Source organism: Schistocerca nitens, chromosome 9, assembly GCF_023898315.1.
Source record: "Schistocerca nitens isolate TAMUIC-IGC-003100 chromosome 9, iqSchNite1.1, whole genome shotgun sequence".
Classification (NCBI taxonomy): Eukaryota; Metazoa; Arthropoda; class Insecta; order Orthoptera; family Acrididae; genus Schistocerca; species Schistocerca nitens.
In genome coordinates this window covers 240,125,779-240,153,385 of record NC_064622.1, presented here as the reverse complement: position 1 = coordinate 240,153,385, position 27,607 = coordinate 240,125,779, and the positions used below count along the sequence as shown (strand labels likewise).

The 27,607-nt window shown below is 43.8% G+C and overlaps 1 protein-coding gene across 1 annotated transcript in view; it reads left to right on the top strand.

Annotated features, from left to right (window-relative positions):
* LOC126204156 (uncharacterized) overlaps nucleotides 1–23,994 on the top strand; it is a 1,030,415-nt gene extending 1,006,421 nt beyond the window's left edge. The window contains exon 24 of the mRNA XM_049938564.1: nucleotides 23,751–23,994. Within this exon, the coding sequence (XP_049794521.1) occupies nucleotides 23,751–23,994 (244 nt within the window). The remainder of the gene's footprint in view (nucleotides 1–23,750) is intronic.
* Nucleotides 23,995–27,607: the final 3,613 nt, after the last annotated feature.

The following is a 27,607-nucleotide window of genomic DNA, read 5'->3' as shown; positions in this document are numbered from 1 at the left end:
TGCGGCTAAGCCATGTCTCCGCAATATCCTTTCTTCCAGAAGTGCTAGTTCAGCAAAGTTCGCAGAAGAGCTTCTGTGAAGTTTGGAAGTAGGAGACGAGTTACTGGCGGAATTCAAGTGGTGACGACGGGTTGTGAGTTGTGCTTGAGTACCTCAGTTGGTAGAGCACTAGCCCGCGAAAGGCAAAGGTCCCGATTTCGAGCCTCGATCCGGCACACAGTTATAATCTGCCAAGAAGTTTCATATCAGCGCACACTCCGCTTCAGAGTGAAAATTTCATTCTGAAAGAAAAAGGTTTATCGCTTGTTATATTTTCGCTATTCATGCAGGAAAACTGCCGCATCAGGTCAAACACTTTAATTTATTACTTCTTTATTACTAACTGCATTCGCGACACACTTTCCAGTCAGTATTCACATATAGCTCTGAATTTATCTGCAAAATTATGTCATTGTATGACACACAGTATAGGCTATCCGTCGCCATAAACACCGAAATGTGTGAAAAACTGTCGCAACTTGAATGACATGTAAATTTAGTACTTCTTCGCTACTATATTCGCAAAACGTTTCGCAGACAGCGTACACATGTGGCGTTGTATGTATCTAAAAAATAGCACTGTACGAAACATAATTCAGGAGATATTACTTCATAAATTTTGTGCTGCGTGAAAACGAAACCACAAGCCGAAATTCGTTAGAGATACAGGTGAAATATGTGTGGCATGTGCATATGCTGCCAAAGCCAAGAATAAAAAACTCGTCGTAAGGCGCTGGGTCAACTGCTGTGGAACTAGGTACACATACTACACGCATCAAAAAAAGTTTTGCATGACCCCGGTTCCCAGAACTCCTGAAGATAGACGGAAGGAGATACACGGCTCGTGTTGTCTGTAGTTCAACCATGCCTAGACGGTCAATATCGCGTTTCGATAGCCTACGCATTGTTACTTTGTGCCAGGAAGGGCTCTCAACCAGGGAAGTGTCCAGGCGCCTCGGAGTGAACCAAAGCGACGTTGTTCGGACACGGAGGAGATACAAAGAGACAGGGATTGTCGATGACATGCCTCGCTCAGGCCGCCCAAGGGCCACTACTGCAGTGGATGACCGCTACCTACGGATTATGGCTCGGACGAACCCTGACAGCAACGCCACCATGTTGAATAATGTTTCTCGTGCAGTCACAGGATGTAGTGTTACGACTCAAACTGTGCGCAATAGGCTGCATGATGCGCAACTTCACTCCTGATGTCCATGGCGAGGTCCATCTTTGCAACCACGACACCATGCAGCGCGGTACAGATGGGCCCAACAACATGTCTAATGTGCCGCTCAGGATTGGCATCACGTTGTCTTCACCGATGAGTGTCGCAGATGCCTTCAATGAGATATTCGTCAGAGACGTGTTTGTAGGCAGCCCAGTCAAGCTGAACGCCTTAGACACACTGTCCAGCGACTGCAGCAAAGTAGAGGTTCCCTGCTGTTTTGGGATAGCATTATGTGGGGCCGACGTACGCCGCTGGTGGTCATTGAAGGCGTCGAAACGGCTGTAGGATACTGAATTCCATCCTCTGACCGATAGTGCAACCATATCGGTAGCATATTGGCCAGGCATTCGTCTTCATGGACGACAATTCGCGTCTCCATCGTGCACATCTTGTGAATGACTTCATTATAACGACATCGCTCGACTAGAGTCGCCAGCGTGTTCTTCAGACATGAACGCTATCGAACAAGCTTGGGATGGGTTGAAAAGGGCTGTTTATGGACGACCACTCTGAGCGATCTACGCCGAATCGCCGTTGAGGAGTGGGACAATCTGGACCAACAGTGCCTTGATGAACTTTTGGATAGTATGCGACAAAGAATACATGCATGCATCAATGCAAGTGGACATGCTATTGGGTATCAGAGGTACTGGTGTGTACAGCAACCTGGACCACCCCTCTGAAGATCTCGCTTTATGGTGGTACAACATGCAATGTGTGGCTTTAATGAGGAATAAAAAGTGGGGAAATCTTGTTTATGTTGACCTCTATTCCAATTTTCTGTACAGATTCCGGAACTCTCGAAGGAGGAGATGGACACAGATATGGAGGAATAGTAGGTGGACAGAGAGAGGATGATGTAGAGGAGATGACGAGGAGATAAAGGAGTGAGCGGGAACGGACAGAGGGGGCAGGAGCAAATGGACAGAGCGAGTGGGGAGGAGCAGATTGACAGAGAAATAAGGGCAGAGAGAGATAGAGAGAGGCAGGGGGAGATAGTCAGAAATGGGGAGGGTTGGGCAATGAGAGGGGGGGGAGAAGGTGATGGACAGAGATGGGGCCGAAGGAGACGGACAGAGAGAGGAGGAATGAGGAAATGGACTAAGATATTTGGAATAAATACTTACCTGGGGTAACGCCAGGTGCTCAGCTAGATGAAATATGAATATTACATGGAAACATTAACTTAAGATTGCTGGCCTGTCGTCCCTCAGATGAAACAGACGGAAGTGTTACCGCCGCGTGGAGTGGCCGCACGGTTTGAAGCGCCATGTCGTGGACTACGCGGCGCCTCCCGCCGGAGATTCGTGTCCTCCCTAGTCCATGGGTGTATGTGTTGCTTTTAGCATAAGTTAGTTCAAATAGTGTGTAAGACTAGGGACCGATGACCCCAGCAGTTTTGTCCCTTAGGAATTCACACACATCCGAACATTTGAAGTGTTACCGGCGCTATATTTAACACTGCAACCTGAAGACAGATTGCGGAAGAACATTATTACACGTATGTCTTGACTTGGTCTCTAAAGTACTTTAAGTTGGTTAAAAAAAATTTTCGAGTCGTAACCACGGAAAAATTTCCTTTTGAGTTTTCATTCCAGTCTCCTTATTACACTATTTCACAGATTTACTTCTCGCATTCAAAAGGCCTCATTCAATGTTGTTCGCTGTTTGGAACGAAACTCCAGGAGACAAAGCGTTTCTTGACCATACTCTTGACCATACCTACTAACAAACTCCTTCCTAGAGTAACATGGAACTAGGAAATGATCTTCAGTGGTGGCATTTCATTCCATTCCACACCGCTTTAGAAGGTTCCTAAAACGCCATTGCATTAAGTTTGTTACACGCTGATCCTTCTTCCATACAGTTTCGTTACAAATGGAGCACCATTAGCGTATCCTATTTAAACTGCCGGGCATCAAAATTAGTGTAGCATAAGGGATGGCAAGCAACGAAATGGTACTTACTGTATGTGTAAAATAGGCGTTGACTAATACAGGGTGTCCATAAGCGAAATTCCAGTTTCATAAGGCTGTAGAAAGAGAGCCACTGCTTAGAATGACGTCAAATTTGAACAACATATTATTGACACAGCGAGGAAACGTCATGGAACATAGGAATTAAAATTTAAAGAAAATTGCCAGTAGTTGGCGCTGTTAGCGTTTTAACGTAAATGGGGCCGCATGCAAATGACAGATGAATCGCAATATGATGGCTATGGTTTTTAGTTGCACATTACTTCATCCGTGCGGTTCAATGTGCATGACTGCACAAGCTCGGCAGTCAACAGATGTGACCCTGTTAGGTAAGCCCATCGATCATAGCTCGATAGTACCACATGGAAAAAATCGTTTTTTAATATAGCATAAAAAGAAAAATGACATCGGTTTCTAATAATCGTGAGACTGGCGTAAGACATGTTCAATAAGCTGTCAACCGTTTTCTGCCACAAGTTGGAATCAAGAAACGGCATGTTGCGCTGAAGATCGGAGTGTCTGAGGGGATCACGTTCAGAATGGGTCGCGCAATGCTTGCCTTCAGTTCAGCTAATTGGAGCACCTAACACAACGTCTTTCACATAACCCCACAGCCAGAAGTCACGTGGATTAAGATCAGATGATCTGGACGACCAGGGTGTAGGGAAATGACGGCTGATAATTCCAGCATTTCCGAAATGCCTCTGCAGCAGCCGCTTCACTAGCTGTGCAACGTGCGAAGGAGTGCCATCTTATACCAAAAAGATCCTGCCCACAAACCCACCCTTTTGAAGGTTTGGAACTATGTTGGTGAGCAAAAAGCTCTCACAGCGTTTATCAGTGACCGACAGGACTCATTTCCTCGAGAAAATACGGCCCTACGATATACGGTTAAGTCAACCAGTACCACACAGCCACCGTTGCAGAATGAATTGGTAGCGGCAGACGTGCGTGTGGATTTTCCGTTGCCCACATTCTGCAATTCCACGTATTGGCATGTCTCTTGAGATGGAAATGGGCGTCGTCTGCCCACAGAATATTTTGTGGCCATTCATTGTCCACTTCCTTGCGAGCAAGAAATTGCAAAGCGAACGTTTGTCTTATTGGCAGGTCAGCAGGAAGCAGCTCTGAACACGAGTGTGGATAGTTTTACAGGATGTTTCATAAGATTTTACGCACCGTCCTGACAAGCATTTCAACCGTTCGGGCAATGCCCCGTGCACTGCATGTTTGTGCACCACCGCTCGACTCCTTCTGCAGTGCTGTGGTCACATGTTCGACAGACGTCGCGCTGCTTTCCTCCCTCTGCCACACTGCAGTTCAGAAGACTCTATCTTTTCGAATTTCGTAGTCATTTTGTCCATACACTTAGCAGTCATCAGACGAACGTCTTTTTCATACCATAGGCTACTGGCGCAGAGTCACCGTTCTTATAAAAGAGTCTTATCAGTAAAACGCCATCTTTCATTAAGACAGTCATGTTGGACGTCTCGGACGTAAACTGAGGAACAGTCGGTGCCGCAACTCTGCTGGCGTGCATATTCCGACGCTTACAGCGTCATCTATTGGCCAGATTTTCGATTTTTTTGGTTCCATGACGTTTTCCCTGCGTCACTATTATGCTGTTCGAAACTGCCGTCACCCTGAGCAGCGGTCTCTTTCTATAGCGTTTTCAAACTGGAACTTTTATTATGAACATACTGTGCGGTAAAGGGTGCGAAATTTAGCACACATCCGGTCACTTACGGCAAACACAGTGGCTATAACACGGATGTGCATCCCTTCAAATAGGCCTTGGTGACAGATACAGCTCCGTCATTTCACGCTGCTTCATCAAAACCCCAGAGTTCATTAATCGTCGTTGCTCGCGAATGTTGTGTCTCAGTCCATTCGCAACTAATGACCTGATGTTTTCAGTGGGTGAGAGTTCAGAGAACATCGTGGTCAGGACGCAGTATAGGAGTCGTTCAGGACAACACAGGACACTTGCGGTCTTGCATTTTCTTGCTGAAAAAAACGACGTCAAGCAGACATCAAAGGGGCACAGTCACCGTCCTAAATATGTCCAAACAACCGGCTAAGAGAAGATGTGATGGTTTTGAGTATCCAGTGGCAGCAAGTACCATCACGCCGGGTGCTGCGCTAGTGTAACGATGACGAATGAAAGCTGATAATGCTTTTTGTGCTCGAACTGACCTCTCGATTATGTCCCATAAATTTTCGATGGTACTCATGTCAATCGGTCTGGGTGGCCAAGTAATTCTCTCAAACTGTCCAGAATGTTCTTCGAACCAATCGCGAACAGCTGTGGCCCGGTGACATGGTGCACTGTCATCCGTAATATTCCATCTCTGTTTGGCAACATGAAGTCAATGAATGGCTGAAAATGGTCCCCAAATAGCCGAAAATAGCCGTGTCCAGGCTAGGACCAGGCTAGAACCAGAAGACCCAGTTCATTCCATGTAAACACAGTCCACACCATCCACACCATTATGGAGCCACCACCAGCCAGCTCGGTGCCTTATTGACAAATTATCTATGGATTCGTGGGGTTTGCACCACACTCAAACATTACCATTAGTTCTTACAACTGGAATCAGAACTCATATGACCAGGCCACAGTTTTCCAGTCGTCTAGGATCCAACCGATATAGTCACGAGCCCAGAGGAGGCCCTGCAGGCGATATAGTGTTAGCTAAGGCAGTTGCGTCGGCCGTCTGTTGCCATAGCCCATTAACGCCTAAATTCGACACATTATCCTAGCCGAAACGTTCGCCGCACGTCCCACAATGATGTCTGCGGTTATTCACGCAGAGATGCTTGTCTCATAGCACTGACACCTCTACACAAACGCCGCCTCTCTCGGTGGTTAAGTGAAGGCCTTAGGCCACTGCCTTGTCCGTGTTGAGAGGTAGTGCCTGAAATTGGATATTCGTGACACACAGTTGACATTGTGGATCTTGTAACATTGAATTCCATGACGATTTCCGAAATACACTCCTGGAAATGGAAAGAAGAACACATTGCCACCGGTGTGTCAGGCCCACCATACTTGCTCCGGACACTGCGAGAGGGCTGTACAAGCAATGATCACACGCACGGCACAGCGGACACACCAGGAACCGCGGTGTTGGCCGTCGAATCGCACTAGCTGCGCAGCATTTGTGCACCGCCGCCGTCAGTGTCAGCCAGTTTGCCGTGGCATACGGAGCTCCATCGCAGTCTTTAACACTGGTAGCATGCCGCGACAGCGTGGACGTGAACCGTATGTGCAGTTGACGGACTTTGAGCGAGGGCGTATAGTGGGCATGCGGGAGGCCGGGTGGACGTACCGCCGAATTGCTCAACACGTGGGGCGTGAGGTCTCCACAGTACATCGATGTTGTCGCCAGTGGTCGGCGGAAGGTGCACGTGCCCGTCGACCTGGGACCGGACCGCAGCGACGCACGGATGCACGCCAAGACCGTAGGATCCTACGCAGTGCCGTAGGGGACCGCACCGCCACTTCCCAGCAAATTAGGGACACCGTTGCTCCTGGGGTATCGGCGAGGACCATTCGCAACCGTCTCCATGAAGCTGGGCTACGGTCCCGCACACCGTTAGGCCGTCTTCCGCTCACGCCCCAACATCGTGCAGCCCGCCTCCAGTGGTGTCGCGACAGGCGTGAATGGAGGGACGAATGGAGACGTGTCGTCTTCAGCGATGAGAGTCGCTTCTGCCTTGGTGCCAATGATGGTCGTATGCGTGTTTGGCGCCGTGCAGGTGAGCGCCACAATCAGGACTGCATACGACCGAGGCACACAGGGCCAACACCCGGCATCATGGTGTGGGGAGCGATCTCCTACACTGGCCGTACACCACTGGTGATCGTCGAGGGGACACTGAATAGTGCACGGTACATCCAAACCGTCATCGAACCCATCGTTCTACCATTCCTAGACCGGCAAGGGAACTTGCTGTTCCAACAGGACAATGCACGTCCGCATGTATCCCGTGCCACCCAACGTGCTCTAGAAGGTGTAAGTCAACTACCCTGGCCAGCAAGATCTCCGGATCTGTCCCCCATTGAGCATGTTTGGGACTGGATCAAGCGTCGTCTCACGCGGTCTGCACGTCCAGCACGAACGCTGGTCCAACTGAGGCGCCAGGTGGAAATGGCATGGCAAGCCGTTCCACAGGACTACATCCAGCATCTCTACGATCGTCTCCATGGGAGAATAGCAGCCTGCATTGCTGCGAAAGGTGGATATACACTGTACTAGTGCCGACATTGTGCATGCTCTGTTGCCTGTGTCTATGTGCCTGTGGTTCTGTCAGTGTGATCATGTGATGTATCTGACCCCAGGAATGTGTCAATAAAGTTTCCCCTTCCTGGGACAGTGAATTCACGGTGTTCTTATTTCAATTTCCAGGAGTGTAGAATGACCCATGCGTCTAGCTCCAACTACATTCTGCGTTCAAAATCTGTTAATGTCTTTCGTGAGGTCGTAATGACGTCGGGAACCTTTTCACATGAATCACGTGAGTACAAATGAAAGCTTCGCCAATGCACTGCCCTTTTAATCCTGTGTGCGCGATACTACCGTCATCTATATATATGCATATCGTAATCCCACGACTTTTGTCACCTCCGTGTATACATAACCGAGACTCATCTGAAGGGGCGGCGTGGCCTCATATCTGTGCCTAGTATTGTCACCTGTGTCTATGCTTCTATTTGTGCTGCCCCCTCAAGAGAACGTCCGTCACGTTCCAGATGATGTGGCACATTCCATGTCGATACTTTTATTGTACAAACAACATCTCTTGATTCAAGATACCTGTCTTCTCTGTTCGACCCTGCACTGGTGAGAGAACATTCTGTTAGTCCTCTCGAACGCTAATCGCGTAGTATCGTTGATATCCTTCAAGGTGCAGAGTATGGTTCTCCTGGACCCATCTATTTCGTATAAGCATTAAAATCGTGGGATACCGACCAACACGAGCACCTACATCGACAGGCCAAAGTTCCGATAGGCCGCGATCCTGCCGCTTTTGTACTCCGGTCCGTGCTGGTGGACATACCTTTTTCTTCCAGGAGACGTAGCGATATATTCTCACAATCAACATTCAAACGCCACTTCTGAAGGAGAAACCATCCGCCTAATCTTTCCAGAAATGCAAAATCTGTATTACGTTATTCCTACCTCCTTTGTGCGATTGCGCAGAAACGCTAATCTTTTGCATACCAGCCATAAATTGCACTTCATTCCCATTTAACATTTATTGACATAAAAGTTTTCTGGGTATGGTTCCGTATCATATTGTATAAAACTACTACCGGACACAATATGTCGCGGCACAATACCCAGAAAACTTCTATGTCGACTGACTCTGGCCGCGGAAGCCTACGCAATTATGTTTGTTGCTCACCAATTTCGTATTGTCGAAATTTTGATGGCTAGCAGCGAACATTATTGTGACAGAATTTAGTTTCATTCGAAACCACCATAAGAGGTCTCTAAAACGCGATTTCTTACAGATCGTTGCACATTCAGTTACATTCTCCAATACAGTTGCTTCAGAAATGAACCACCAGAAGTGTGTCCTAATTATTTGAGCAATAGTACGCAAAATTTCGATTACTTTCATCATCTGGATCTGAAACACCTTCTCATTTAACCGCTCTCGTGAAGGTAACTTTTATCGTACACCAGCTTCTGCGTAACGGAACTATAGTGACAGCGTTGTTTAACAGCAGCGTGACTCAACAGTCGTTACATACTGGCTGTTTGGTGTATACATGACACGGCCGGTGACCAGTTTCCCACTCGAGGATTATGTACACGGTGTCCAGCTAGGGAGTCCCTGATTTCAAAGTAAAATGTCTCGAAAACTAAGATCGAGAGACGTGTGGAACAAATGGTATGTTTATTGAGAAAGCCGTAAGATTTTTACACAGAATAGTGTAAAATTGTTAGTGATGTGACTCCATGTAATTACTTTTTGTTGGGAACACCGGAAGACACCTGTCCACTGGGACCATCCCACCACACTGGACGAACCTGTATTGGCGTTCTGTGTGGTATCTGAATCCATTTCCGTTGGGACACTACAGGATGTGATACCAAGTTTCATTGTTCGTCTGTGTCACCTCCGTACTGCGAGTGGTGGGCATTTGGACAAAATTGTGATGTAACTGCAAAGACTACTTGCAGAGGACGTGTCTAATTATGCACGCTGATAATGCACAACGTACAGCGTCATCTATTATCACCTTTTCGAACTATTTCGAAGCTTGTGTATAACTTATGCTGTTCCGAATGACGGAAATTGTAGTGAGCAGCTGCTGGATTCTCTTCAGCTACTAAATGCATTGTTATATAAATAGGAAATCAGATTTGGTGTACGACACGCTGACGTCCCACAGTGTTACGTGCACCGCTAATCGTTCCTAAGTGGCTTTCAGTGAGGACTCTGTCCCTACAATTAATCAGGCTGTAACGCTCTACGAACGGAAAAAGGAATGTGCATTTCAGTAATTCTCTTCTTTCCTTCAGTACAGCAATGAACTCCCCTTGTAGTCAACTGAATACGTTTTCATTTTTATTTTTTGAAGAAGTTGCAAAACGTAGAAGCTTGTAATCTAATAATACTAGAACAACAAAGCAGCAAATAACGGTCATTAGCGAAAGGTGTATTTTTTCCTTTCTGAACCAGTTAAACTTCTATCATTCATATGCATATGATAACTTTGCTCTTCTGAAAACGTTACATAGAAGTTCACTCTAAGAATAAGAAAAATGTTTTTTCTTGAAAGACAGAACACTGAAAAGCTTTCGATTACTTATCTGATATGCATCACATATTTCGCAGATAGTAATAAATCATTATTACACAGTATCACTCTCTAACCTACCATCCCGCTTTTATTTACTGTTGCATTTCGAATTGTTGTGATTGTTTACCTATAAGTAAAGTAAAGATTGACATTTTTATAAGTGTTTGCGCGTTTCTCTATGAGAAAATACAGTTCCGTTGCAGCCGGTGTTTCCTACTCTGTATTGCATACGCTCCATCTTTCTGATCAAGACAGCCGCAAATGCAGTAATTCACATTTGAACTTAATACACATTTCAGTTTAACCGATTCACCAGGTGTCATCATTATGTATTTCGTTCGTACATCCATTAACAGGCTACGATACAACACAAATTACGCTCGTTTCCGTGAGTGCTCCTGGGTGTTATCTTTCATCGCTCTCACTATAAATATTCTTTGAATGTCAGACAGGTATTAAATTATTAATCAGTTTACTGGCACTTATGAGCAGTCTAAAACAGACGCCCTCAGATAACATGTAAATCATGTCAATGCTGAAGTCTGAATGGTGTGAATACTGAAATGCTTTCTAAAATAGTTGCATCCAGCTTTCTAGCATATCGAGCAGATAGACTTGGCACCAGCTCCATTACGCAGCGTGCTTGCAAAGCTACATACATATTCATTGCACTTCCTGTATGTAACACGACTTTAGCGACAATAGATTAAGCTATCTGTTATTGGCCTCTTGTGTACGTGCTCTGCGCTTAGCGAACAATAAAGTTTTAATCCGCAATAAATCGCCACATTACAAAAGTCCGTCCGCTGTGAAAAGCGTAGACCGTGCTTTCTGCGGACTCGAGCTGAAAGCGCTTCTAATACAGCCAGCGGCACGTTTGCCAGACCTCGGGTCTGTGATTGGGATTAGCAGCGTAGTCCTTCGTAATGAGATTTTGTTTGTCCGCTGTGATGTCCACTCGACTTTCAATCACGAGTTCTGTTGTATACACGGTGCAAAATGTTGCGCGTAAAATAAAGTATGTTTCGCAAGTATCAAGTATGCCAACAATGACAACTCGTTTTGCGCACTTCCGTACTAAACGTTTCGACGCCTTCCTTTCATTTATTTTCCAACTTTCATATCTCCAAAAACATGTGATGTTAGCATACATCTACAGTAAAGTGGCTTCATTTTTGTAATAATTTGTTTCATGGCTCTGCAGCTACAGGAGAGACAGCTGTGAACATGAAAACATACCGCCACAAGGAGGGTTGCAGCTTGAAACAATAAAAGTTGTTATATTGTAAGTTTATGGAAATTGATACATATCATTGGTAAATTTCTCGGCAGAAAAATACCCATATAGTCTGCTGTAAAGATCAATAGCTCCGATATCGCAACAAGGTATGCCTATCGTCTTCTGCTTTTAAATCCGTTGTTCAAATACCAATTTTTATAAAATTTAGACAAATTTTTAAACTGTGTTAAATTACTCTGACTCCTCGTCACAAAAGCTATTAAAATTTTAATGTGACAACTGACAAGACGTAGTTTCGAAGCAGGTTCTTCTCAGAAGCAAAGACTAATAATTAGAGAACCACGAAAAGTGAGAAATAATGAATCGGATGATATTTACCCGAGCATTCCAGCAAAAGGTGGCTAATCTTCCACAGAGATGGTGTATGTGCAGGCCCATTAACGTCCTCAAGTGTACTACGGTAAAGATTAGTGCTACACCAATCTCATACACTGATGAACTGTCAGCTATACTGTACACCTGAAGACGTGGATCAAAGTTTTGTCCATTATAATGGTGCTTTTGAGAGTCCATAGACGAAACGTTTCAGGATGACAGTGATTGAGCTTTCCACAGATGCTATTACGATATACTTCTTCAACTATGCAGCCAGTTTCAAGATTTTAAATCTCATTCTCAAATGTTTTGTGACTTATTTCATCGCGCAACCAAAATTTTTCATCAAATTGTTAAAAACGTCAGTGTAACGCTTTTCCTGTTTGTTGTTGTTATGATCTTCGGCTCGTAAATTGCTGTTATGGGCTCCGCTCCGAAAACTGACTTAATACAGTTTCCCAGTCCAGTCTACCCTCTACAAGTCTCTTCGTATGTGCACAATTATTCCATCCGTAATCCATTAATCCATTGGATGCTGTTTGCTGTAGTCTACTGCTGTTCGCTCTCTAAGTTTTAACCCTCCAGACATCCTTCCATTACAAAATTAACAATTCCACGATGCCTCAGGATATAGCCTACCAAATCTACCTCGTCTTTAAGACAAGTTCTGTCACGAAGCTCTTTTCTTCCCGAGTCGATTCAAGACTTCGTCATTGCCTATCCGATCTACTCATCTAATACTCAGCATTCTCGACATCAGTTAATTTGCTACTCAAATAGCAAAACGTAGACCATTTTTAGCGTCTTGTTTGATTGACTTAAGGTCTTGCGAAATAAAATATTAAATGCAAATTTCTAATGAAAATCGGGTCATTGATTCACATTCAGAAATGAGTAGAATTTCTTCCTTATTGTGAGAGGAAGAAAAAACGTTATGAAACGATTTACAAATATGCTCAAGTTCTTATAGTCCAGAATGTTACATTCCTTAAAATAGGTAATTACTCACTATTTGCTTGAAATTACTGACTACCGTCTGTGTAAGAGAGAATAATTTTCTGGTCACCACGTGCAATCACTATAGCTTCGCTAAAATTTTCTTTTCACCTTACAAACGATATTCTAAAACATCAATCTTTCCAGTAGTTCCCTATTTTATGTGATAGATGGTAGGAACATGACGATGTTAAAGATGAACACAGACGAATTTTTCAGACATTCGAATGGAATAGTGCACCTGCCAATTATGAGAGTGATTTGAAACTTAGGTAACAAGAGCTGTTGTCACAAATTTTAATCCACATGCTCTTGTGCTGACACTCTATGGAACGCCAATGAAATTCCTTTAGTTTTAAAAACTGCTCGCTGTAAATGTCCGATTGTTTTTTTTTATGTGTAGACGGAAGTGTCGATTCAGGATACGCTATACTACCAATGACCCACTGTAGCAACGTCGTATCTTCCTACTGGATGTCCAGACTGGTTGAGTATCACCTATCATCTAGAAGCTTCTTTAATGAACAAGCGATGTGGAGCAGTGGTTAAGGTGCTAGATACAGGACACTGATACCCGGATTTAGTGTTGACCTGACCTCCGTACAGCAGTTGAGGAGAATGAGATAGTTACTTTTAAAAGTCCGCAGATGGTTTTCTTCGACAGAGTTGTCGAATTCAGGCTTGAGGTCTGCCCCTAATGACCTCTACGTCAACAGCGCTTTAAATTTTAATTTCTTTTCTGACTTTCTTCAATGGGATATAGAAATAGAAATCGCTGGGAGACGTACGTGGGCTGTAGTGGAAACGGTCCTACGAGAATTGTTGGGATGCTACGGCATAGAAATACAGTATGCTCTTCTGCCCTGCCTACAGCGGTAGATGCCTATAACCCATCCTGACTTCAAGGACTCGGTCGTGACACGGTTTCAGAGGCTTGCCGCAGATTCCTTGTATGAGGTCATCCACCTGTGTCTTGGTGTCTGAAAGACTTCGAACTAACCGCATCAATTGCAATACGATACTCAACATTTCGAGGTTTACAAAAGAATAAAACTTTCCACCACTGCTGCGATAACCTCCTTAACTAGACACAACTACTACCGTCATCGTTGGTGACGCTGACATTTCGTCAGAAATATTCAATGGTGCCAACTCTTGGGCTTCTTGGGGCGGCATCAGTGCCCATAACGCGGAGCCATGCCTTTTAATACACTACTGCCCATTAAAATTGCTACACCACGAAGATGACGTGCTACAGACGCGAAATTTAACCGACAGGAAGAAGATGCTGTGATATGCAAATGATTAGCTTTTCAGAGCATTCACACAAGGTTGGCGCCGGTGGCGACTCCTACAAAGCGCTGACATGAGGAAAGTTTCCAACCGATTTCTCATACACAAACAGCAGTTGACCGGCGTTGCCTGGTGAAACGTTGTTGTCATGCCTCGTGTAAGGGGGAGAAATGCGTACCATCACGTTTTCGTCTTTGATAAAGGTCGGATTGTAGCCTATCGCGATTGCGGTTTATCGTACCGCGACATTGCTGCTCGCGTTGCTCGAGATCCAATGACTGTTAGCAAACTATGGAATCGGTGGGTTCGGGAGGGTAATACGGAACGCCGTGCTTGATGCCAACAACCTCGTATCACTAGCAGTCAAGATGACGGGCATCTTATCCGCTTAGCTGTAACGGATCGTGCAGCCACGTCTCGATCCCTGAGTCAACAGATGGGGACGTTTGCAAGACAACAACCATCTCCACGAACAGTTCGACGACGTTTTCAGCAGCACGGACTATCAGCTCGGAGACTATGGCTGCGGTTACCATTGACGCTGCATCACAGACAGGAGCGCCTGCGATGGTGTACTCAACGACGAACCTGGGTGCACGAATGGCAAAACGTCATTTTTTCGGATGAATCTAGGTTCTGTTTACAGCACCATGATGGTCGCATCCGTGTTTGGAGACATAGCGGTGAACGCACATTGGAAGCGTGTATTCGTCATCGCCCTACTGGCGTATCACCCGACGAGATGTTATGGGGTGCCATTGGTTACACGTCTCGGTCACCTCTTGTTCGCATTGACGGCACTTTGAACAGTGGACGTTACATTTCAGATGTGTTACGACCCGTGGCTCTACCCCTCATTCGATCCCTGCGAGACCTTACATTTCAGCACGATAATGCACGACCGCATGTTGCAGGTCCTGTACGGGCCTTTCTGGATACAGAAAATGTTCGTCTGCTGCCCTGGCCAGCACATTCTCCAGATATCTCACCAATTGAAAACGTCTGGTCAATGGTGGCCGAGCAACTGGCTCGTCACAATACGCCAGTCACTACTCTTGATGAACTGTGGTATCGCGTTGAAGCTGCATTGGGCAGCTGTACCTGTACACGCCATCCAAAGCTCTGTTTGACTCAATGCCCAGGCGTATCAAGGCCGTTATTACGGCCAGAGGTGGTTGTTCTGGTTACTGATTTCTCAGGATCGTTGCACCCAAATTGCGTTGAAAATGTAATCACATGTCAGTCCTAGTATAATATATTTGTCCAATGAATACCCGTTTATCATCTGCATTTCTTCTTGGTGTAGCAATTTTAATATCCAGTACTGTATTTTCCTCTAATAAACAAAGAATTTATTGATAAAAATACGAATATACCTATTACAGATTTTTTGCAGAGAGTTCGGGGGCATCTCATCCGTCTTCTCACTTGTTTGATGTTGTATATATCACTGTCATTCCCTTCATTTTCTCTTCTCTATATCTTCGTGTAGTAGCATACAAGTTGTTCCCCGATACGCTAATACACGCACTATCATCCAGTTTATTTTTTTCTAATAAATGTTTTCCACACATTCCTTTCCTTGCCGATTCCACGGCGAACCATCTCATTTCTTTCCACAACACGTAACTTTCTTCCGCAACATCATCCCTCAAATGTTTCCGTTGACATCTTTCCGTTTTTCACACAGTCATGTTAATGATTCACTCGTATACAGCGCTGTGTTACAGACCTAGATTCTTAAAAATTTCTAGCTCAAGGCTTATCTTCGACATTACTGTGTTTGATTTTAGAAGATTTCTTTTGATATCGTTTCCTCTCTTTACCTGTGTTAGTCTTCCTCTTACGTCCACCTTCCTTACCCCGTTGTGTATCAATTTATTTCAAAGAAGGTGCATTCCTATACTTCATCTGTTATGTGTCACTCAATTATGGTACTTTTTTATGTAATATCATTTCTGCTACTTCTGAATACATACGTCCATCTTCAGTTTACTCTAAGTTCATTTTCTGTGCTCACTTCATTCAACATGTCCTATAGTTCTCTCTCACTTTCACAGAGGATATCAATGTTATTGATATCCATCCACCATGAATTTTAACCCCACTTACGCAACTCTTTTATTTCTTTCAGTGCTTACTGAACATGCAATTCGTAAGCTCTTCCTAATTTGAGGTCCTTTCTCCTCATTTTCCTTTTGTATTTTTCACTCTTGGTTCTGAGACATATTGCATGTCAGTCGACTTTCGTTTTAGCATATACCTGTTTTTCTGAGGATTTCGAACTTCTTGCATCACTTTAGATTGTCGAACACTTTTTCTTAATCGGCAGAGCGACTACAGCTGCCTTCATTTTCCTTTAGTCTTATTTCCGTTATTAAGTGCAACATCATTATTGCATCTCTGGTGCCTTTGCCATTCTGAAAACCACACTGACCATCATCTAACAAATCCTTAATTTTCTTCTCTTTTCTTCTGTATACTGTTCTAGTCAGTACTTTCTGTTCATGAGCTGTCACACTGATTGTACGATAGTTTTCGCGGTTTTACCACCCTTGCTATTTCTGGTTTGTATGGATAATACTTTTCCAAAAGTCACATGATATTTCTCCATTCTAATAGGTTCAACACCTTAACTATAAAAATAATTAAATTGCACTTTCCCTGATGATTTGAAAAATTCTAAAGGAATATTATGCATTGTTGTTGTTGTTGTCTTCAGTCCTGAGACTGGTTTGATGCAGCTCTCCATGCTACTCTATTCTGTGCAAGCTTCTTCATCTCCCAGTACCTACTGCAAGCTACATCCTTCTGAATCTGCTTAGTGTATTCATCTCTTGGTCTCCCTCTACGATTTTTACCCTCCACGCTGCCCTCCAATGCTAAATTTGTGATCCCTTGATGTCTCAGAACATGTCCTACCAACCGGTTCCTTCTTCTTGTCAAGTTGTGCCAAAAACTCCTCTTCTCCCCAATTCTATTCAATACCTCCCCATTAGTTATGTGCTCTACCCAACTATTCTTCAGCATTCTACTGTAGCGCCACATTTCGAAAGCTTCTATTCTCTTCTTGTCCAAACTATTTATCGTCCACGTTTCACTTCCATACATGGCTACACTCCATACAAATACTTTCAGTAACGACTTACTGACACGTAAATCTATAATTGATGTTAACAAATTTCTCTTCTTCAAAAACGCTTTCCTTGCCATTGCCAGCCTACATTTTATATCCTCTCTACTTCGACCATCATCAGTTATTTTGCTCCCCAAATAGCAAAAATCCTTTACTACTTTAAGGGTCTCATTTCCTAGTCTAATTCCCTCAGCATCACCCGACTTAATTCGACTACATTCCATTATCCTCGTTTTGCTTTTGTTGATGTTCATCTTATATTCTCCTTTCAAGACACTGTCCATTCCGTTAAACTGCTCTTTCAAGTCCTTTACTGTCTCTGACAAAATTACAATGTCATTGGCGAACCTCAACGTTTTTATTTCTTCTCTATGGACTTTAATACCTACTCCGAATTTTTCTTTTGTTTCCTTTACTGCTTGCTCAATATACAGATAGAAATACATTGGGGATAGGCTGCAACCCTGTCTCACTCCCTTCCCAACCACTGCTTCCCTTTCATGCTCCTCGACTCATATAACTGCCATCTGGTTTCTGTACAAATTGTAAATAGCCTTTCGCTCCTTGTATTTTACCCCTGCCACCTTTAGAATTTGAAAGAGAGTATTCCAGTCAACATTGTCAAAAGCTTTCTCTAAGTCCACAAATGCTAGAAATGTAGGTTTGCCTTTCCTTAATCTATTTTCTAAGATACGTCGTAGGGTCAGTATTGCCTCACGTGTTCCAACATTTCTGCGGAATCCAAACTGATCTTCCCCGAGGTCGGCTTCTACCAGTTTTTCCATTCGTCTGTAAAGAATTCGCGTTAGTATTTTGCAGCTGTGTCTTATGAAACTGATAGTTCGGTAATTTTCACATCTGTCAACACCTGCTTTCTTTGGGATTGGAATTATTATATTCTTCTTTAAGTCTGAGGGTATTTCGCCTGTCTCATACATCTTGCTCACCAGATGGTAGAGTTTTGTCAGGACTGGCTCTCCCAAGGCCGTCAGTAGTTCCAATGGAATGTTGTCTACTCCCGGGGCCTTGTTTCGACTCAGGTCTTTCAGTGCTCTGTCAAACTCTTCGCGCAGTATCGTATCTCCCATTTCATCTTCATCTACATCATCTTCCATTTCCATAATATTGTCCTCAAGTACATCGTCCTTGTTTACACCCTCTATATACTCCTTCCACCTTTCTGCTTTCCCTTCTTTGCTTAGAACTGGGTTTCCATCTGAGCTCTTGATATTCATACAAGTGGCTTTCTTTTCTCCAAAGGTCTCTTTAATTTTCCTGTAGGCAGTATCTATCTTACCCCTAGTGAGAAAAGCCTCTACATACTTACATTTGTCCTCTAGCCATCCCTGCTTAGCTATTTTGCACTTCCTGTCGATCTCATTTTTGAGACGTTTGTATTTCCTTTTGCCTGCTTCATGTACTGCGTTTTTATATTTTCTCCTTTCATCAATTAAATTCAATATTTCCTCTGTTACCCAAGGATTTCTACTAGCCCTCGTCTTTTTACCTACTCGATCCTCTGCTGCCTTCACTACGTCATCCCTCAGAGCTACCCATTCTTCTTCTACTGTATTTTTTTCCCCCATTCCTGTCAATTGTTCCCTTATGCTCTCCCTGAAATTCTGTGCCGGCCGCGGTGGTCTCGCGGTTCTAGGCGCGCAGTCCGGAACCGTGCGACTGCTACGGTCGCAAGTTCGACTCCTGCCTCGGGCATGGATGTGTGTGATGTCCTTAGGTTAGTTAGGTTTAAGTAGTTCTAAGTTCTAGGGGACTGATAACCACAGCAGTTGAGTCCCATAGTGCTCAGAGCCATTTGAACCATTTTTTTGAAACTCTGTACAACCTCTGGTTTAGTCAGTTTATCCAGGTCCCATCTCCTTAAATTCCCACCTTTTTGCAGTTTCTTCAGTTTTAATCTACAGTTCATAACCAATAGATTGTGGTCAGAGTCCACATCTGCCCCTGGAAATGTCTTACAATTTAAAACCTGGTTCCTAAATCTCTGTCTTACCATTATATAACCAATCTGATACCTTCTAGTATCTCCAGGACTTTCCATGTATTCAACCTTCTTTCATGATTCTTGAACCAAGTGTTAGCTATGATTAAGTTATGCTCTGTGCAAAATTCTACCAGACGGCTTCCTCTTTCATTTCTCTCCCTCAATCCATATTCCCCCAATATGTTTCCTTCTCTCCCTTTTCCTACTCTCGAATTCCAGTCACCCATGACTACTAAATTTTCGTCTCCCTTCACTACCTGAATAATTTCTTTTATCTCATCATACGTTTCATCAATTTCTTCATCCTCTGCAGAGGTAGTTGGCATATAAACTTGTACTACTGTAGTAGGCATGGGCTTCGTGTCTTTCTTGGCCACAATAATGCGTTCACTATGCTGTTGGTAGTAGCTTACACGCACTCCTACTTTTTTATTCATTATTAAAACTACTCCTGCATTACCCCTATTTGATTTTGTATTTATAACCCTGTATTCACCTGACCAAAAGTCTTGTTCCTCCTGCCACCGAACTTCACTAATTCCCATTATATCTACCTTCAACTTTCTCCTGATAACGACGTCCTCTTGAGTAGTCCCCGCCCGGAGATCTGAATGGGGGACTATTTTACCTCCGGAATATTTTACCCAAGAGGATGCCATCATCATTTAACCATACAGTAAAGCTGCATGCCCTCGGGAAAAATTACGGCTGTAGTTTCCCCTTGCTTTCAGCCGTTCGCAGTACCAGCACAGCAAGGCCGTTTTGGTTAGTGTTGCAAGGTCAGATCAGTTAATCATCCAGACTGTTGCCCCTGCAACTACTGGAAAGGCTGCTGCCCCTCTTCAGGAACCACACGTTTGTCTAGCCTCTCAACAGATACCCCTCCGTTGTGGTTGCTCCTACGGTACGGCCATCTGTAACGCTGAGGAACGCAAGCCTCCCCACCAACGGCAAGGTCCATGATTCATGGGGGTAGGTGTTATGTATTACAACTCTTTTATTCATCACATGTCTTCAGTCGCATATCTTACACCAGTACTGGACGCCTTATATGTTTCAAATCGACACCCACTTCTTTTTTTAATCATGTCAACAGGCAGTTCCTTTCACTCGTAAGAGAATTCCAGTGTGCTCTTTTGACCTTTGAACAGCAGTGCACAAACACTGAAAAGGTCTGTTAATAGAACATCATCTATTGGTGAATGAATAATAATAACCCGTGATCAGATAGCAGGTATATAGAGATGCACATACATAATTGTCAGAGACAGTTTTGACCTATCGGATTTCTCTTCCGACTTTAACACAGGAATCCTCCAAAAGTTTTGAGATTTCAGGACGGCACTGCTGTCCTTGCGACGGCCATTTCCTTTTCGATTTCTTCACTTTTTTCTTGCAGCCATTTCACTCGAGCGCTCTTTCACTTCCTAATGATTTCGTTCGTCAGTTATCTATGCTGCAACATTACTCTCTGTTATGTATCTATTGTTCGCATTTCATCTTTTCATCCTTGAAGTACTTATTCTTTTAATCAAGTTCCTTCGACTGTTAACCTTCTGGGAACACCGTTTTTAGCAATGTTGATTCTTTCTCAATCGAACTACGTGTCGTGGTATTTACTAACGCTGGATGTTCAGCTTTAGAGATCTCAGAACTTACTTTACCAACCTCCAATACTTCGGTGACTTCACTGTACCTTAATTCTTCCTGAGAATTCTCTTAAACTTCAGCCCAGACGTTACCATTTTAAATTTACTATCTGAATCTGTACCTGCTCCCGGGTACGCCTTGGAATCCAACACGTCACAAGATAAAGTAGTCTCGCACTCGGGGAATGAGAAGAATCCCGCATCGTCATTCTAGGCAAGTACCTAGTGGATGTAGTTCGCCATTGCCTTTTTCTGACCTATTATGAACGGTCATGCGCATTTGGATCGTATGGATGACTGTCGTGAGTATAGGATGTATTGAAAGGTTTGTATTGTTATGTTTGAAGGGAAGGGAAGGGGCAAACCGGGTGCCGACACATAACCTACTCATCTCGAATAGCGCCAAGGTTGACGCTGATCTTAACGTCTCCATCCGGCAGACGGATCACCATCAATAGTGTCACATGCACTCACATCATGAGACACTGTGGAAAGGTATAGAATATAATCCAGGACATTGACGCTAAGACTGCTGATCAGGAACCTACGTCACCACCTCTCCTCCCCTCGCCGACAAAGTACTGCCAGCGAAAATTTTCCAACTCTACGATTCGAACCAGCATACCTCCGAGTCGAGCGCCATCGCACAGGCGTGCGTTAGTGACCTCAGCTACGGAGAAGGGTAGTATATATAATTTATTGCGTTTAAAGCTCAGTGTCAATGCTTACTGAATAGATCGTGGCGGAAGTCCAAAAAAAAAAAATCCACAGTTAAGTTTGCTGCCCAGAACGACTTTGTCAAGAAACGAGAAGTAGTGAGTTCACTTCCAAACCGTCTGTAAAGTTAATTAATTTCACGTGCTCTCTTGTTACCTTATTTATTGACGAGAAGAACACGGCAAGTGCCGTAAGCCGATTTTCCACAAACTTTGGTCAGCGTAAGTGGGTCAGAATAAGCGTACACATGTCCCGTCTTATCCGAAGTTACTCCATCGTCTGTAAAAAAATGATGGTAAAAGTTTTCGAGGTACTTTATGTGCCTTTTATCACTTAGTGTGTTCATCTAAACCCGCGGAACAGTAGCTAGTAATCTTGCTTCACGTTTTTTGCGACCCGTGTTCGAAACCCGATTATTGTTTTAATTTTTTTTTTTCTTTTTGTTGGTTTTCAGTTATCTATCCTTGTGCGTAGAAGATTACTGCACGAATGTTTTGCAGTGTATGTTGAAATAATATTATCTACTAATTGTATGTCTGGTGACTGAACTAAACCAAAAACGTAAATGAAAGGAAAATTATTTTAAATTGTTTATGGTGAAAATAAATGAAAGGAAAAATATTTTGAATTGTTTACGGTGAAATTCCTTTAGTGTTTCTTATTACACAATCAATTGCAAGCGCCTGGTTTCAGAAAAATTATCTGTTACGCATGGCTTGCCACGAAATTATCGAGAACGCGTGAAATCTTCAATAATGTTAATGACTTTTTTTTCCCGTGTGAGATTCATACGAAGAAACGTCACTGCGGCAAACCTGCCTTGAGGTAATACTCGTAGTGTTCGATGCATCTATGTTACGAATGTTTCAAAGCTTTGTATCGTCCAAGGAAACACACCAAATATTCCTGAAGAATAAAATATAAGATATTAATGCAAGAAATAACACAAGAATGAAATATAAGACTATGAGAATTTAAAGAGATTGCAACCCTTATACAGGGTGTAAATTTTAAATTTACAAACTAGAATAACTCAAAAAATAAGCTTCACACGAAAAAATGTGTGCATTCCAAACTTGATTATTTTGGAGGGGGACATCTGCTGATGCTAAAATTACCATTGGGGTGGGGCGTGAGACAACTTTAAAATTTGAAATGGAAACCCTCATTTTTAATTGCAGAATGAGATTCTACATAAAAAACTACGTACATTTTGTCTTAAGCATTTGTTTTGATTCTTGTTAGTTGGCACTGTAATTCAAGAAAATCCATGTTCTCGTTTTGGGTGGAAAATGGTTACGGATAGATAAAAAATACTTATTTACTTCGTAAATTTTGATTCGCTAATACTAAAACTCTCCCTTTCTCCCCATAGGGTGGGGTCAACATTTGTAAAACTCTAATACCTCTGTCTGATTTGTATATAACCATTTTCCACGCAAAAATGAGAACATGGATTTTCTTGAATTACAGCGCCAACTACCAAGAATCAAAATAAATGTTTAAGACAGAATGTACATAATTTCTTATGTAGAATCTGATTCTGCAATAAAAAATGGAGGTTTCCACTTGAAATTTTAAAGTTGCCTCCCGCCCCACCCCCGAGAGGGCGGGAGTGGCGGGCTAATCTTAGCACCAGTAGATGTACCCCTCGAAAATAATCGACTTTGGATTCTAATCATTTTTTCGTATGAAGCTTATTTTTCCAGTTATTCTCGTTTGTCAGCTTAAAATTTACACCCTGTATAATAAATGTATGCCAGTTATTGTGAAACACAGTTGCAGTTTTATAATTTCTATAGGGCCCTTGTGTCCTGTAAATTGACAAGAAGTATTCGCCCAGCTACCCTTCACGGACGTGAGTAGATAAGTGAATGAAATAAAATAAAATTAAATAAAACAGTAAGTAGATTTCGAACAAAAGTGTAACGACGCAACACTAACCACTGTGGCAGCACTTTCGATGAACTTGTTGCACGCTAAAAGACGTTTAACCTACGTCGAAAACATCGAACGTCATTTCCTCAGAAACAGTTGATACGGCCGATACAGAGTTCGATTATTAGCACCCTTCTTCCATTGAGCCAAATTTCTGGGAAATGTACATATGGCACTTCCAGCGTTCCCCTCTTGAGTTACCGCCCTATTACGCGGGCCCATAAGGGGTATATTCGGGAGAGGTGGTACATGTAGTAGACGGCAGTGCTCCCCGTAGTTAAAAGAGCGCGTGATGAGTCTTGAGGTGGCTGGGCCTACAGCAGTGCGCCCTGTCCCAGCAGACGCCCCGCGAAGCCGACCCTGCTGCAAATCCAACAGCGAGAGACAAAGTTCTACACGTCGATAGACGACCTGTCGCCCGAGTACTCGGGCCTGCCCTTCGTCAAGAAGCTCAAGATCCTGAACGAGCGCCAGAAGCTGGCCGAGCTGGAGCGCACCGTGGCCGCCGCCGGCTTCCTGCGCAGCTCCAGCCTCGACTCGGGCGGCGCGCCCCCCGGCTGCCTCGACGGCGGGCTCACCAGGTGAGTGCCAGGGTCCCAGCTGCGCTACTGTCCACCACTTCAGCGTCACCAGCAAAAAGAGAGCATGAAAAATTAGTCACCCCTAAGAAACATCTACATTTACAGTGCACCTAAATATAAGCAACCCAGCTTTCATCCTACCCTTGGTTCATGTAAATAAGTTGTGTTGCCTATCCTAAGGTGGACGAACTATTTCAAGCACCATAAGACGAGCAACCCAACGTATGTGCTTGCACCCAGGGTGGAGGATGTCAGTTGGGTTGGCTCTCTTGAAATAGGCGAAATATTTCACACCCCTTAACATAGGCAGCTTAACTTACATAGTGCACCGAAGGTGGTGGATGTTAGCTGGGTTGCCTATCTTAAGGTGCAAGAATTATTTTCTGGGACAATTTTATTTTTTCTACCCTGTATAATCTGCAAACGACTGTCAACAGCAGTACCAGTTATTACGGCTTTTTCTCGTTTCATTCAAATACAGATTGTCTATATGCAACCTGTAATTAGTCTATTCTGATAATCGTGATTTCTATGGTACTGATCAGTAGAGGATCGTAGTATACGAGGGGGGACTCAAAAGTAACCGGAATCTTAATGCTGCACATCGTATACTTGTAGTAGCAGGTTGCGCCGCCAGAGGGTTGTAGTAGGAGCTCTGCTGAGTCATTCTGCCACGCGGCGTCACCCAATAGTGAGAAGTGTGGTTTCTTTGGCAGTTCTTTGAGTGTGCTTACAGTGCAGACGTGACACGAGGAAATGGCTAGTTCTTACGAACAACGTGCGGCAGTGAAGTTTTGTTTCTTGCTCGGCAAGAACGCAGCAGAAACTGTTGCGATAATTCAGGCAGCCTACAAAGACAATGCTCTTAGTAAAACGCAAGTGTACGAATGGTTTTCTCGGTTTAAAAAGGGAGAAATGGTGGTTGAATATCAGCCCCGTTCCGGTCGACCTTCAACTATTCGAAGCGAAGACAATATCAACAAAAGCCGTGATCTCATCAGTGAAGATCGACGCAGGACAATCGACCAACTCGAGAACTTGTCTGGGTTGTCCTGGAGATCAATTCAGCGCATCTTGCCCATCGATTTGGGGATGCAAAGAGTGGCAGCAAAACTCGTGCCGAAGCTTCTTACAGGAGATCAAAGGGATCGTCGCATTCAAGCCTGTCTCGAAATGAAGGACGCGTTCAAAAATCATTACAGGTGATGAGTCATGGTACTGTGGGTACGATCCAGAAAGTAAACAACAGTCATCACAATGTAAGTCACCTGGCTCACCTCGACCAAAAAAAGCTCGACAAGTGAAATCGAATGTGAAAACTATGTTGATCTGTTTTTTCTGTATTTTTTTTAATCAATGGGATCGTACACTCTGAATTTGTCCCTGAAAACCAGACAGTAAACCAACAATTCTATTTGGAGGTTATGAAACGGCTTCGCAGAAGTTTGTCGCGAAAACGTACGGTTTTGTGGGATTTTGGCGTGTGGTTCCTGCATCACGACAACGCTCCCGCACACAAAGCTCAGCGTTCGCCAGTTTTTGGCCTCAACGAAGACGACTACCTTGACCCACGCGCCCTATTCGCCGGATTTAACACCCTCGGACTTCTTCCTATTCCCGAGGATGGCTCAAAATGGTTCAAATGGCTCTGAGCACTATGGGACTCAACTGCTGAGGTCATTAGTCCCCTAGAACTTAGAACTAGTTAAACCTAACTAACCTAAGGACATCACAAACATCCATGCCCGAGGCAGGATTCGAACCTGCGACCGTAGCGGTCTTGCGGTTCCAGACTGCAGCGCCTTTAACCGCACGGCCACTTCGGCCGGCTCCCGAGGATGAAAAGAGACTTGAGAGGGAAGCGTTTTGGGATGTGGAAGACGTAAAACGCAATGTCATGAAAGTGCTAGCAGGTATCAAAGAGGACGAATTTAAAAGGTGCTTCGAACACTGTAATGAACGTTTGGACAAGTGTATTAATGCTAATGGAGAGTACTTCGAAGGAGATTAAGGTTGTATTTGAAAACAATAACGTATATGCTTTCTAGAAAGAAATTACGGTTATTTTTGGGTCCACCCTCGTATTCCAAGATTCACGTAAAATGGTTCTAGGAACTTCCTAAATACATTTTCACACGACAGTTTTCGTCTATCTGCAAGAGTGCAAGTTTTTTCATCATTTCCGTGACGCTCCCCCGTGGGTCAAATAAACCTGTGACATTTTATCCTGCCCTTCTTTGTACATTTCCATTACCCCTGTTAGTCCTATTCAGTACAGACCTCACTCACTTGAGTAATATTGTCAGACTGGTCACAAGAGTGTTTTGTATGCAGTCTCCTTGTTGACAGCATTTCCGTAATATTCTAACAGTGAACCACCTCCTGCCACTTGCTTTACATTCGAGTGGGCCTATATGGTCGTTCCAGTTCCTATCCCTACAATTTGTTATTCCCAGATATATAAGCTGACCTATTTCAGTTGTGACTCATTTATATTGTATATATGGGATACTACGTTTTTTTCGTTTTTTGGATATAATTTTAAATTTCGCAACACTGAAAGAAAGTTCAAAATCTTATCAACCTCTGGCTGAATATTTGTGCAGATTTCTAGCAGTCAGTATTTCATTATACATTGAAGCGCCAAAGATACCGATATATGCATGCGTATTTAAATACAGAGATATGTAAACAGGCAGAAGACGGCACTGCTGTCGGCAACGCCTATATAACAGAACAAGTGTATGGCAATGTTGTTAGACCGGTTACTGCTGCTAAAATGGCAGGTTACCAAGATTTAAGTGAGTTAGAACGTGGTGTTACAGCCGGCGCCCAAGCAATTGGACACAGCATCTCCGAGGTAGTGATGAAGTGCGGACTTTCCCGTACGACTATTTCACGAGTGTACCGTGAATATCAGAAATCCAGTAAAACATCAGACCTCCGACATTGCTGCGGCCGAAAGAAGATCCTGCAAGAACGGGACTAACGACGAATGAAAAGAATCGCTCAACATCACAGAAGTGCACCCTTCCGCAAACTGCTGCAAATTTCAATGCTGTGCCATCAACAAGTGTCAGCTTACGAACCATTCAATGAAATATCATCGATATGAGCTTTCGGAGCCGAAGGCCCACTCGTGAACCCTTGATGACACTGATGACACAAAGCTTTACTCCTCGTCTAGGCCCGTCATTACCGACAATCGATAGTTGATGATTAGAAACATGTTGCCTGGTCGGACGAGTCTCGTTGCAAATTGTATCGAGCGGAAGAACGTGTACCATTATGGAGACTGCCTCATGAATCCATGGACGATGTATGTCAGCAGGTGGTGAGAGCTCTGTAATGGTGTGGGGCGTGCGCGGTTGGAGTCATTTGGGATCCCTGATATGTCTAGACACGTACGCAAACATCCTGTCTGATCACCTGCATCTGTTGATGTCCATTGTGCATTCCGACAAACTTGGACAATTCCAGCAGGACAATGAGACACCTCACACGTCCAGAATTGCTACAAAGTGGCTCTAGAAACACTCTTCTGCGTTTAAACACTTTCGCTGGCCACCAAACTCCCCAGACATGAACATTATAGAGCATATCTGGGATGCCTTGCA